This window comes from Balaenoptera physalus (genome assembly GCF_965194825.1).
Source record: "Balaenoptera physalus genome assembly, chromosome: 5".
Taxonomy (NCBI): domain Eukaryota; kingdom Metazoa; phylum Chordata; class Mammalia; order Artiodactyla; family Balaenopteridae; genus Balaenoptera; species Balaenoptera physalus.
In genome coordinates this window covers 84,119,010-84,133,630 of record NC_138884.1, presented here as the reverse complement: position 1 = coordinate 84,133,630, position 14,621 = coordinate 84,119,010, and the positions used below count along the sequence as shown (strand labels likewise).

At 35.7% G+C, this 14,621-nt stretch overlaps 1 protein-coding gene across 10 annotated transcripts in view; it reads left to right on the top strand.

Annotated features, from left to right (window-relative positions):
- SLC30A9 (solute carrier family 30 member 9) overlaps positions 1-14,621 on the top strand; it is a 76,719-nt gene that overhangs the window by 23,041 nt on the left and 39,057 nt on the right. For 4 of the 10 annotated variants that reach the window (XM_082464239.1, XM_082464246.1, XM_082464238.1 and 1 more), the window contains 6 exons: positions 653-692; positions 1,928-1,990; positions 4,353-4,452; positions 6,131-6,225; positions 6,578-6,676; positions 13,570-13,628. In XM_082464239.1, the coding sequence (XP_082320365.1) occupies positions 653-692; positions 1,928-1,990; positions 4,353-4,452; positions 6,131-6,225; positions 6,578-6,676; positions 13,570-13,628 (456 nt within the window). The remainder of the gene's footprint in view (positions 1-652; positions 693-1,927; positions 1,991-4,352; positions 4,453-6,130; positions 6,226-6,577; positions 6,677-13,569; positions 13,629-14,621) is intronic. The other 6 variants (XM_082464242.1, XM_082464241.1, XM_082464240.1 and 3 more) reach the window with 5 other exon arrangements.

Below are 14,621 nucleotides of genomic sequence, written 5' to 3'. Positions count from 1 at the left end.
GTTTATTTGGCTGTGTTGGGTCTTCGTTGCTGCATGTGGGCTTTCTCTAGTTGTGGCGAGAGGGGGCTACTCTTTGTTGTGGTGCACAAGCTTCTCATTGCCGTGACTTCTCTTGTTGCGGAGCACGGGCTCTAGGTGCGCAGGCTTCAGTAGTTGTGGCTCGCGGGCTCTAAAGTGCAGGCTCAGTAGTTGTGGTGCACGGGCTTAGCTGCTCCGCGGCATGTGGGATCTTCCCGGACCAGGGCTCGAACCCATGTCCCCTGCATTGGCAGGCGGATTCTTAACAACTGTGCCACCAGGGAAGCCCCTATTGTATGTATTCTTTTGTGATTTACTTTTTTCATTAAAATTGTTTGCTATGATTTATCTTAATGGTGTATGTGTCTAGTTCATTAATTTTTATGGAGATAATTATAGCATGTACTTTTGGGGGTTGTTGTGTGAATTGAGTTGATGCATGTAAAGTGCTTAGGATAGTGCTTGCTCAAAGAAAGATAGCCATTATGTTTATTCTTCACTGCTGTATGAATTTTTTTTTTTTAATTGGAGTGTAGTTGCTTTACACTGCTATGTCAGTTTCTGCTGTATAGCAAAGTGAATCAGCTATACGTATACATATATCCCCTCTTTTTTGGGTTTCTTTCCCATTTAGGTCACCACAGAGCACCGAGTAGAGTTCCCTGTGCTGTACAGTAGGTTCTCATTAGTTACCTATTTTATACATAGTAGTGTATATATGTCAATCCCAATCTCCCAATTCATCCCCCAACCCCCAAGAAATGTTGTTGTATGAACATAACATGGTTTGTTTATCTGTTCTCATGCTGATGGACATTTGGGTTGTTTCCAGTTTGAAACAACAGAACGCAGTACTGCTTTGAACGAATGTTCATGTACCTCTCTCCTTGTACCCTTGTACAAGTTTCTATGTGCCAAGTATATTGACCTAGCAGTAGAATTGCTAGGTAATAGGTTATGCTTGTGTTCAACTTTATTAGATAGTGCCAACTTGTTTACCAAGGTAATTGTGCCTGTTTATATTTCTACCAGCAGCAGTGTATGAGTTCCCGTTGCTCCATACCCTTGCCAACATTAGGTATTATCATATTTTTTTATTTTTTGTAATCTGATGGCTGTAAAACAGCATCTTGTGATTTCATTTGGATTCTGTTAATAATGAGGCTATCATCTCTTCATATGTTTATTGGTTATTTGTATTTCCTTTCCTGTGCAAGTTTGTTCTTGTCTTCTGCCCTTATTTTTTCTAATTGGTTGTCTTTTTGTTAATAGATCTGGAGGAATTGTTAAATATTCTTGATAGTTATCCTTTGTTGATTATATTTGCTGGATATATCTTCTCCTAATTAAGTCATTAATTTACCTGGAATTGGTTGTTTATGGTGTGAGGTAGATTCCAGTTTTCTTTCATTAAATTTTTTGGAGGGGAGGGAGTTGTACAGTTGTTCCAATAACCACTTAATCGTCATCCTTTCTTCATTGAATAGTACCTATAGAACAGTTTTGGGTGGAAAAATTGACAGCATGTGCCCTTGTTTTAAAGCGATGCATCTAAATTTTCACCATTGAATGAAATGTTTGTTATAGGTTTGCTTTACCCTTTAAGGAAATTCCTTTTTGTCCTAATTTTCTTAAAAAGGTTTGAAACTTGCATGGGTGCTGAATTTTATTAAATGCTCTTTGTTTAGCTCCTGAAATGATTCTATAGTTTTTCTCCTTCAATCTGTTAATGAGGGGAATTAATAGCTTTTCTAACGTTTAACTACTCTTTCATTCCTAGGATAAATCCAACTTGGTCTGTGATAATATTATCTTTTTTATACATTGCCAGATTGTCAGCTAATATTAAGTTTATAGGTTTGTATGAAAACAACTGCTTAATATAACTTTTTAAAAATGAACTTTACAGCAGAGAATATTGGTGCAGAACTGAAAGCTCCACTTATTAAGCAAGAACCTCTCCAAGTAAGAGGTAAATATATTTTATTCTATTTTTTATTATAATGGTGTTTTGAATTAAATATATAAAGTTAGTTTATATAGAGCTCTTTATAGTTATAAGGGTATATTCATTTTTCTTTAAATATATTGACCATAAAGATTTATTCTATTTATAAACTAATTTTCTATTGAAGTTTACTTTACATTTTGGTCATAAATTTTATGGAAGTTCTTTTTTCAAAAGCCCAAAGAAAGGAGTAATGGCAAATAAAAATCATCAATTGCTTTATCATTTTTAGAAAAGTAATGTGATTAATAAAGAACAAGAGGCCAACACCTACAGCTTGTTCAAATCCAGGTAGAGTTTGGACATTCTTGTCTGATTTCCTTTTCTGGGAGTGATTGAGTGATGAAGGAATTCTTGTTTGCAGCTCTCTTCTTTATAACGCGCTATGGCTCCCATCTCCAAAGTAGCATGTTTCACGGAGGTACTAATTCTGTGATTAGGCGCACCATGGCTTTGGTGTCAGACAAAAGTGGATTCAATTTGTAACTTCAGGACATACTAGCTGTATGGCTTTGGGCAGTTTACTTTATTTCCCTGAGCCTTAGTTTCCTCCCTATAAAATCGTGCTAAAAATGGCACTTCTCTTCTAGGATAACTTTGGAGATGATAGTGTACAGTCACAATTAAGAATACTTAATGTTGTCTTATCATCAGTAATCTGGGCTAGGACAGGCCAACAGGGATTTCTAGCTACTTTGAAGAAATTATTAAAAAGTAATGTAGGGCTTCCCTGGTGGCGCAGTGGTTGAGAATCTGCCTGCTAATGCAGGGGACACGGGTTCGAGCCCTGGTCTGGGAAGATCCCACATGCCACAGAGCAACTGGGCCCGTGAGCCACAATTACCGAGCCTGCGCGTCTGGAGCCTGTTCTCCGCAACAAGAGAGGCCGCTATAGTGTAAGGCCCGCGCACCGCCATGAAGAGTGGCCCTTGCTTGCCGCAACTAGAGAAAGCCCTCGCACAGAAACGAAGACCCAACACAGCCATAAATAAATAAATAAATAAATAAATAAATAAATAAATAAATAAATAAATAAATAAATAAATAAAACTGATCGAAGGACTTTATTTAAAAAAAAAAAAAAAGTAATGTAAAAAAAGAACTAATCTTTTTGAAGAGCGATGTAATTCTCCTTTCTGATCCAGAGAAGTTTATTTGGATTTAGAATTTTAGGATTTTTAGAGTAAGGTAGTTTAGAGAAACTCATGCAAAGAGAAACCTGAACTTCTTTATATACTTTTTTTCAAATAAGGTTTTGGTTTTTATATTGAACTTTATTTTTGAAATGTTCTTGTTAACTGTTATTTGTGCATTTGATTTTAATAGTTCGTGTGTTATTTTAAGAGTCTTTTTACCTACTGTAGTGATGGATAATTTTAGTCTTAATTTATTCTTTCAACTTGTAAGTACAATAGAAAACTCAATAGTTACTAGACATTAGAATAGAATATGAAGTGACTAGGTGACAATTTTCAGAGATTTGCTTATGTTATTTATCTATGTTTTGTGACCAAAAGTCTCACTTTATAAAAATGAACAGACCAATGTTGACTGTAATTTTTAATTCGTAAACTATAATTGATGCCAAATTGGTGTTTTATTTTATTATTGATGTCTCTGGCTTTTTCATGAACAGGTTGATACTTGATAATAGGAAAAATTTAGAAGAGAGTATTTTACCTATAGTCTATAATTAACTTCCTATAATTTTTAACTGATAAAAATGTTCCTTATAGTTACTTCATCTTTGTTACATTATGTGAAATTGTCCAATGACTTCCAGACTTTTTTGACTGCAACCCACTTAATAAATACTAATGATCTAGTACATATATATAGATTTTTATATGTAACTGAAACAAAAGTTTTCGCAAAAAGTGCTTATTCTTCATTATGTGGAGTACTCTTTGATTACTTTCTATTTTCATTTTTTATAAAATGCTGGTTTCATCAGTGTTTGTAAAACACCGAACCAGCGTCTAATTTTTTATTGAAACTTCAATTCATTTTCATTTAGACCCTAAGCAATTTAAATTGTACTAGTACGATTTAAACAGACCAGTAATACCTATTTAGACAAAGGGCTGACAGTTTGTCATCAGTTCCCGATGAACTATGGAGATAAACCTGGGTGGTTACAAGTGTAATTCTGTCCTATTCTGTACTTGGAGTAAACTTTTTTTTTCTGACGCCATTCAGTGCATCAGGAAAAACAGTTTTCTTTGGAATTCATTAGTGAATCCACTTAAAACTCAGCATATGTTCATCTTCAAATGTGACTTCCAATGTGCATATTTAGTATGTTTTCCTATATTTTTGGTTTTAGTCAAAGCCGTCCTTAAAAAGAGGGAATATGGACCAAAGTACACTCAGAATAATTTCATCACTGGAGTCAGAGCAATGAATGAGTTCTGCCTCAAATCCAGGTACAGTAATTTTTTAAAAATGGGGTAGTTTGCTCTATCTAATCTAAATAACCAGTTATTTCCTAGAATTTGTTACCCACTACCATCCATGTGGAAACTTTACCATGGCTCCTTCCTAAATTGAAGAAGTATTTTTATTCAGTTAAAAAAATGTTAAAATTGTTAGCTAACTAAACTGAAGGCTGCTCCAGCACTAGCAGTTCCAGTGTTTCTTGGCTCCTTTAACTCAAAAAGGTAGGTTCTTCAATATCTTTGTGTCACACAAGAACCTTAGGAGTTTTACTGTTATGTTAATATGTAGCAAAATTATCAATAAGATTATTTGCATATTTGTATAACTTTAAAATTTTGGGTTTTTTGGTAAAGCAATTTTATTATGTTTATGTTCACACTCCAGCTGTGATTCATGTTGAGTATAAATTATTTTCCTTCTTTCTGGTATCTTGTTATTAATTTTCTTGTAATTAAAGAGATTTAGTGAGGTATTTTTCACAGATTTAATCTTTTCCCCCTCTTTTGTGTGTTTACCTAGAAAAACCATATTTATGTGGAAGATTTCTTGGCAATTTCGACATCAGATGATCTAGCCTCCCCCACCCCACCCCCAGCCCATGGTCATATCTTCTATGGTATAATATCAAGAAATAAGGATTCCTGTAATCAATTTTATAACTTCCGTAACTATTGAAACAACAACCAATTATAATAATGATATAAAACTATATTCTGTTTCACATACAAAAAATTTGTGAGTTAAGTAGGTTAGGTATTGCTATCTCCACATTATAGGCCAGGGAACATAATAAAGAGTGATGACCTAGCTTATTTAGTCAATGACAGAGAGGGAACCAGAATATATATCTTTTGTTACTTGGTCCAGACTTTTTTTTATTGATGTGTGATAGTTGATTGTTGAACTTATTTTATTTTATTTTTACTTTTTATTTATTTATTTTTTGACTGCGCCACACAGCTTGCAGGATCTTATCCCTGACCAGGGATTGAGCCCAGGCCATGGCAGTGAGAGCCTGGAATACTAACCATTAGGCCACCAGGAAACACCCCAGATTTTTATTTATAGGTCTTTTCGTTGCTATTACAAACTTTCCTTAGGAAGACCAATGATCAAATTTAGTATGACTATTTAGCAGTGACTTGATGAATGTATAAACCTTTCAGAATTTAAGAGAAAGGAAAGTAATTAAATAGCATGAAATTGACACATATTCTTTATAACTTGGTATCTATGAATGATATTACCACTTAGTATTAATCTGGATGTAAACAAATGACTGTAAATTTTAAATTTAAATTCTTAAATAGAGGGGTAATACTCTAATCCATGTTCTTTCCACTTTTCACTTTCTTTCTTCATACATCAGACATTGCAATGGTGTGTCCCTAGCAGATAAAATGCAAGCACTAATAAAGGAATTGAATCTCTACATATTATGTTATGGTATCTGTATTGAGCATCGAGAATAATTCTTAGTGTTTCAACTGTCTCTAAGTCACTTTTATGTACAAAATGTCATCTTTAAACTGCTTTTTACAGGCTATACAGATTTAGCTATTAAAATGAGGATGAGTGTAGTGGCTTTTATCTGCCCTTAATCCTTTTAAGTACATGAACCATATGAACCTTGTCTGAATAAATTCAACATGTTTCTTTCTTCAGTGATCTAGAACAACTTCGAAAAATCAGACGACGAAGTCCTCATGAAGATACCGAGTCCTTTACTGTATACTTGAGATCAGATGTGGAGACAAAGTAAGAACATACTTCTTTTAGAATAAAAATACAAGCTGAATTTGGGATTAATAAAAATGTATTCTAGACAGACTCAGAATTTTTAAAATGACATGTTTTAAAAGCAGAATATTTTTACATTTCTAAATTTGTCTGAGAGTTACTAGTATGTACTAGCTAGCAAAAAAAAGTCATAATTTATGAGAAAATTTGCTGTTGAATTCACTCTTATTGTTTAGATTTAATTTAGAAAAATTTAAGTGCTTTATATTTTTCCTAAAGGACCTTATGCTTTGTTGTTAAATTCTCATATAGTTTTAGTTATCTAGATTTAAATATGATTATAATAAGGTCATTAAAATTGTTATTGTTGGTGGTCGTGTGTACACAGATCTTTGGAAGTTTGGGGAAGCCCTGAAGCTCTTGCCAGAGAGAAAAAACTTCGTAATGAAGCAGAAATAGAATATAGAGAAAGTAAGTATATTAAATTTACAGCTGAGTTAACTGAAAAGCAACTTGTAAGTAAGACCTGTGCCTGTAATAACTATGCCCTCCCTAGTGGTTGCCCACCTGTTGGCTTTGGCTTTGTTACTTCTAGCAAATACCAGTTTTCATTTTGGGATTCAGTTATTTTATAAAAACAGTATTATTTCTTTTCTCCTCTATAGCTTTTTAAAGATCATGAGAGCAAGCAAAGCTAGTTTGTGGTTTCTATAAGATATATGAATATTAAAACTTACAGTCTGATTTGAAGATTGTACCTGTTTAAAGGTAAATCCTAGTTTCTAAGGGGTTTTGGCCTCTCAGAAGAAGCAAACAACTGTTGAGCATCTTTATATTCACAGATATTCTAAGTAGAGCTGCACTTAAATCCACAGGAATGAAATGTTTAGTTTCTTTTTTTAAAATTTATTTTTCAGTGAGGTAACATTGGTTTATAACATATTTCATGTGTACAACATTATATTTCTACTTCTGTTTACCCTACAGTGTGATCACCACCAAAAAATTTAGTTTCCATCTGTTACTGTACAGTTGATCCATTTTACCCATTTCACCCTCAAGTAACCACTACTGTTTTCTGTATCTACATTTTTGGTTTGCTTTGGATTGTTCATTTATTTCATTTGTTTGTTTGTTTGTTTTTTATATTCCACATATGAGTGAAATCATATGGTATTTATATCTCTCCATCTGACTTGTCTCACTTAGCAGATGGCAAGAGTTCACCTTTTTTATGACTGAGTAGTATTCCATTGAGTAAAAATACCACATCTTTATCCATTCATCTGTTGTTGGGCACTTAGGTTGTTTCCATATCTTGGCTATTGAAAATAATGCTGCAATGAACATAGAGGTGTGTATATCTTTTCTAATTAGTGTTTTCATATTCTTTGGATTAAATACCCAAAAATGGGATAGCTGGATCATATTGTAATTTTTTTTTTTAATTTTTATTTATTTTTATTTTATTATTTATTTTTTTTGGCTGTGTTGGGTCTTCGTTTCTGTGTGAGGGCTTTCTCCAGTTGTGGCGAGCAGGGGCCACTCCTCATCGCGGTGCGCGGGCCTCTCACTGTCGCGGCCTCTCCCGTTGCGGAGCACAGGCTCCAGACGCGCAGGCTCAGCAGTTGTGGCTCACGGGCCTAGCCGCTCCGCGGCATGTGGGATCTTCCCGGACCGGGGCATGAACCCGTGTCCCCTGCATTGGCAGGCGAATTCCTAACCGCTGTGCCACCAGGGAAGCCCCATATGGTAATTTTATTCTTAATTTTTTGAGGAATCTCCATACTGTTTTCCTTAGTAGACTGCACTAATTTGCATTCCCATCAACAGTGCATATGGTTTTCCTTTTCTCCACATCCTCACCAACACTTGTTTTTTCTTGCCTTTTTGATACTAGCCATTCCAGCAGGCGTGAGGTGATGTCTCATTGTGTTTTGATTTGCATTTCCCTAATAATTAGTGATGTTGAACATCTTTTCATATTCTATTGCCCATCTGTATGAAAAAAATGTCTTTGGAAAAGTGCCTATTCAGCTCCTCTGCATTTTTTAATTGTTTTTTTTTTGTTGTTGTTGTTTAATTGGGTTGTCTATTTTTTTTGGATATTAACCCCTTATCAGATATTTCATTTGTTTTCCCTTACCTGAGGGGAGATATAGCTAGAAAGATAGAGTGAAGACTGATGTCAGAGTGTACTGCTTATGTTTTCTTCTAGGAGTTTTATGGTTTCAAGCCTTACATTGAGGTCTTTAATCCATTTTGTGTTGATTTTTGTTTAGGGTGTGAGATGATGGCCTAGTTTCATCTTTTTGCTTGTAGCTGTCCCAATGTCCCAATTTCCCCAACTAATGAGTTGAAGAGACTGTCCTTCTTCCATTGTATGATATTTGCTCCTTTGTCATAAATTAATTGTCCATATATATGTGGGTTTGTTTCTGGGCTCTAAATTCTGTTCCACTGATGTATGTCTCTGTTTTTCTGCCAATACCATGCTGTTTTGATCACTATGGCTTTGTAATTTAGTTTGAAGTCAGGGCATGTGATACCTCCAGCTTTATTTTTATTCTTTTCTCTCAGTATTGCTTTGACTATTTGGGGTCTTTTGTGGTTTCATAAAACTTTTAGAATTTTTTGGTTCTATTTCTGTGAAAAATGCCCTTGGGGTTTTGATAGGGATGTGTTGAGTCTCTAGCTGAAATTTTTTTTTTTTTTAAATTGGGGTATAGTTGTTTTACAATGTTGTGTTAGTTTCTGCTGTACAGCAAAGTGAAGTAGAGTTCCCTGTGCTATACAGCAGGTTCTCATTAGTTATTTTATACATATTAGTGTATATATGTCAATCCCAATCTCCCAATTCATCCCATCCCTCCTTTCCCCCCTTGATGTCCATACATTTGTTCTCTGTGTCTCTATTTCTGCCTTGCAAACAGGTTCATCTCTACCATTTTTCTAGATTCTACATATATGCATTCATATACAATATTTGTTTTTCTCTTTCTGACTTACTTCACTCTGTATGACAGTCTGTAGGTCCATTCACATCTCTACAAATGACCCAGTTTCGTTCCTTTTTATGGCTGAGTAATATTCCATTGTATATATGTACCTCATCTTCTTTATCCATTCGTCTGTCAACAGGCATTTAGGTTGTTTGCATGACCTGGCTATTGTAAATAGTGCTGCAATGAACATTGGGGTGCATGTGTCTTCTTTTTTTTTAAAATAAATTTATTTATTTTTTTTATTTGTTTTTGGCTCCTTTGGGTCTTGGTTGTGGTGCACGGGCTTCATTGCGGTGGCTTCTCTTGTTGCTGAGCACGGGCTCTAGGCATGCGGGCTCAGTAGTTGTGGCTCGCGGGCTCTAGAGCACAGGCTCAGTAGTTGTGGCACACAGGCTTAATTGCTCCATGGCATGTGGGATCTTCCCGGACCAGGGCTCGAACCCGTGTCCCCTGCATTGGCAGGCGGATTCTTAACCACTGCGCCACCAGGGAAGCCTGCATGTATCTTTTTGAGTTATGGTTTTCTCTGGTTATATGCCCAAGAGTTGGATTGCTGGGTCATATGGTAATCCTATTTTTAGTTTTTTAAGGAACCTCCATACTGTTCTCCATAGCGGTTGTATCAATTTGCATTCCCACCAACAGTGCAAGAGGGTTCCCTTTTCTCTGCACCCTCTCCTGTAGCTGAAATGTTTACTTTTTTTTTTTTTTTTTTTTGGCTGCACTGCACGGCTTATGGGATCTTAGTTCCCTGACCAGGGATTGAACCCGTGCCCTCTGTAGTGGAAGCGCAGATTCCTAACCACTGGACCACCAGGGAATTCCATGAAATGTTTACTTTTGATGAAAGAAATACATGTTGGGGTCAGGGAGCCCCAGAATTGTGGTATCACTATTCAGTTAATGGCTTCCATTGGGTTTCTTTATAGGCAATACAGGTGCTAATATAGGATATGATGAAATCTTCTTTGAGTAGGGCATAATCCATTGGGGAATTAAATACTTGTACTACAGTTACACTTCTGTTACTCTGTGGAACTGAACGGTAATGTGGCAGGATTAAAGTAGAGATAGACGTGCTAGTATCTGCAAAAATTAGACATTTTTTTTTTTTGGTCAGGCTTTATTTAGGAGGATTCTGACTTCTTTAACTATATTTCTAAGTTCTGCATAGGACCAAGGCTTAAAGGTGACAATATTTCCTTCTCCTCATGAGTTGGTGAAGTTTCTAGGTGGAAATTGTGAGACAGTTGTGGTCAGTAACACAGGAAGAAAAGGGGTTGGGAGAGTTTTTTGCGTGTGTGGGTGTTCAGTGTCAAGAGGGACAGCAGTGGGTAGGAAGGAGATCAGGAGATCGGGAAGAACGTGGAGAAGACATGCAAGGAAGGAAAGAACAAAGTAGGCAAAGTCGTGGTGCTCAACTTCACTTTGGCCAGTGGAAACATCTCAAATTGGCTCCGAAGTCCTTTTGTCATAATCCAGATACTGTTGTAGCATCCTTGCTTTTAGGTACAATAAGATGTTTCAGGTTTATTTAGTATATTTCCTGCCCCAGATTGGGAATCAGCCATTTCTAATAGGAGATCCTTTCCTTTTAATAGGAAATAAAATTGAGAGACCTGTGGGCATTAGGGATACTCATTCTTAACAGGGTGATGTATTTTTAAGGTCTTTTCAGTGGACAGAGCTAGGAAGTACTCTTTGTTTCTTAAGAAAAAATACATAGGTTATTCTGATAAACACTGTTTCTTTTCTTTTTGTATCTCTTACACTGAAAATCTTATTTCTTAATTCATTAGCATAATTAATTACATTTTTGGTTTGTTCTTATATGTGTATACACACATATAGAGAGAATACAGTGTAGTTTAAAACTAACAGAATCGATATTGCTATCAAGGTGTTTTAAGATCTCTGTTTTTCTTTTTGTCATTATTATATATCCCACTAGGGATATATAGTCAAATGTCTATACTTTAAAGTCACTTTTAATTTCTCATTGTGTGTATAACCCATCTAACAGATGTAAAATTAGCTTCATTTGTTTCATTTTGCTTTCGATTTTGAGAAATTATTTTTATTTTATAATTTTGTAAAACGTTTACACGATTCCAAAGTGACCTTTACCAGACAAAACACTTCAGAGAAGTTTAGCTCCCATCCCTGTCTTCTCTACCCTACTCCCTCTCTCTAACATAGGTAACTGTTTAAAAAATTAGTTTGAGGTCTTTCCTGGTGGCGCAGTGGTTAAGAATCTGCCTGCCAATGCAGGGGACACTTGTTCGAGTCCTGGTCCGGGAAGATCCCACATGCCACGGAGCAACTAAGCCCATGCACCACAGCTACTGAGCCTGCGCTCTAGAGCCTGCGAGCCACAGCTACTGAAGCCCGCACGCCCAGAGCGCGTGCTCCACAACAAGAGAAGCCACCGCAGTGAGAAGCCCACGCACCGCAACGAAGAGTAGCCCCCGCTCACTGCAACTAGAGAAAACCCGTGCACAGCAACAAAGACCCAACAGCAGCCAAAAATAAACAAAATAAAATAAGTAAATTTAAAAAAAATTTAGTTTGGGGGTTAGTTTTTCCATTTAAAAAAATGCAATAAAATAGCATACGTACTGGTAATTTAGACTCCCCTTTTCATAAATAAGGCATACTATGCATACTTTCTGTGCTTGCTTTTTTTTTTTTTTTTTTTACTTGATAATATGTCCTGGAGAATATTCCATAGCAGGAAATAGAGACATTTCTTCATTTCTTTTATAATACTCCATTTTGGGGGGTACACCATAGTTTATTCAGTTATTTCCTCCTAGGTCATTTCCAGTTTTTTGCTAGTAAAATAATGATACCATGAATAGCCTTGTACATATATTAAAGGAGATATTTAAAGTACAGAATTTGAGAAAGCACAGTAATAGAAAAATATTTTTTCCTGTATTTTTAAACTTTGAGCTAACAATGAAGAATTGGTTCTTATATTTTTTAGTTAATACTGAGAAAGAATCTTAGCAAACTGCCTTTATCTCATTGCAAAAATACAACATAAAATTTATCATTTTAACTGTTTTTATGTGTACAGTTCAGAAGTGGTAAGTATATTAACATTGTTATGAAACATTTCCAGAAAATGTTCTTCTGGAACCTTTTTCATCTTGCAAAACTGAAACTGTACATGTTAAACAATTCCCTTCTCCCTCTCCCTCGAGCCCCTAGTAACTACTATTCTTTTTTCTGCTTCTATGAATTTGACTACTGTAGATACCTCACATAAATGGAATCATACAGTATTTGTCTTTTTGACTAAGTTATTTCACTTAGCATAATGTCCTCAAGGTTCATCCATGTGACAGGATTTCCTTCCTCATAAAGTTTAAATAATAATATTCCATTGTATGCATATACCACATTTTGTTTATCCATTTATTCGTCCATGGATGTTTTGGTTGCTTTCACTTCTTGCCCATTGTGAATGGTGCTGCTGTGTGCTGCTGTGAATTTGGGTGATCATATGGTAGTTTTTAATTTTTTTTTTTTTTGATTTTATTTATTTATTTTTGGCTGCATTGGATCTTCGTTGCTGTGCACCGGCTTTCTCTAGTTGCGGAGAGCAGGGGCTACTCTTCGTTGTGGTACGCGGGCTTCTCATCATGGGGGCTTCTCTTGTTGCAGAGCACAGGCTCTAGGCACGCGGGCTTCAGTAGTTGTGGCTCGTGGGCTCAGTAGTTGTGGTGCACGGGCTTCGTTGCTCCACGGCATGTGGGATCTTCCCGGACCAGGGCTTGAACCCGTGTCCCCTGCATTGGCAGACGGATTCTCAACCACTGCGCCACCAGGGAAGCCCCTGTTTTTAATTTTTTTTTGAAGAACCTCCATGTTTTCCATGGCAGTTGCAATATTTTATTACCCTACCAACATACTCAGGATTTCCAGTTTCTCTACATCCTTGCCTATACTTGTTACTATTATTATTATTTTTTTGGCTGCGCTGTGTGGCGTGCGGGATCTTAGTTCCCTGACCAGTGATCAAACCTGTGCTCCCTGCATTGGGAGTGTGGAGTCTTAACCACTGGACCACCAGGGAAGTCCCTATACTTGTTATTTTTTGTTGTTGTTTTTGTTTTTTTTTGATAGTAGCCATTCTGATGGGTGTGAAGTGATACCCCATTGTGGTTTTGATTTACATTTCTCTGATGATTAGTGATATGAGCATCTTTTCATGTGCCTGTTGGCCATCTGTGTATCATCTTTGGAGGTAGCTAGCTTGTAGAAGATGATTTAACATAGTCTTATTAATCTAAAATGTGACTGATAAGAATATGTATGACCTAAATGTATTGTGTAATTCTTTTCTTATAGGGCTATTTAGAAACCAAAAAATATTGAGAGAATATAGAGAGTTTCTGGGAAATACCAAGGTAAGGATATCTTTCTGTTAATGTTATGTGTGTATGTGTTGCACAGCAAATCCTAGTATCAGTCCATGGTGAAAATCTAGCATGTCTGTGATCCTATACCAAGATTTTCTTAAGTAGATTGTAATCTACTGAATTATAATCTCTTTGCTTCTGTCTGTTTTTCTTAAAGTTAAAAAAATTGGGACATAAGTTCTCTTTAAATTCATAACTGTGTTATAAACCATAAGCATATAGATATAGATGATTTATTTTGTTAGATTTTTAGCAAGATTTAGCTCTTGTATACACCTTTAATTTCCTTTATTCTTTTTCCTTCTACTCTTAACCTTGTTTAACATTCAAAGTGCTAATCCTCTGCTTGTACCCAAGAAGTTCAGCCCTTAGAGGAGAAAATTGCACAGCCATTTTGATGATTTTTTTTTTTTTCTTTATTATATGAGTGTACAAAATCAGTGGACACTCAAAAATCCCACAAGGACTCAGAGGCAAAGAATATACAAATCAATTTTCACTGCAAAGTAAAGGAGCTGTTACAGTGGAGGATTACTGGACTGAATGTCAATATTATGACATAGTATGAGTGTGTTTCATGTTTGGTAATTGCAATCATTGTTGCTTTTGTTGTGGTCATCCATGTACAATGCTTGGTGTCAGTCTATTTATCTCTTGTAAAAATAAAATACAGTGTGTGTGTGTGAAAAAAATAAAAAATAAAAAAAAAAATAAAATAAATAAATAAATAAATAAATAAATCAGTGGACACTCAATATTTGTCAGTCTTACTAAACTTCCATAGTACGTTCACTCTCCCATTCTGTGAGATACTTATTGCGTACCTTTTCCTCTCTTCCCAAACTTCCTGCAGACTCACTTTCCCTCTTCAGCTGATGACCTTGTTTTATATTTCATTGAAAAAATAGATCTAATCTGATAGAAGTACCTTATCTTTCCATTAGCAGATTTACTACCTTATTGACAAGTGTGCCAGAATAA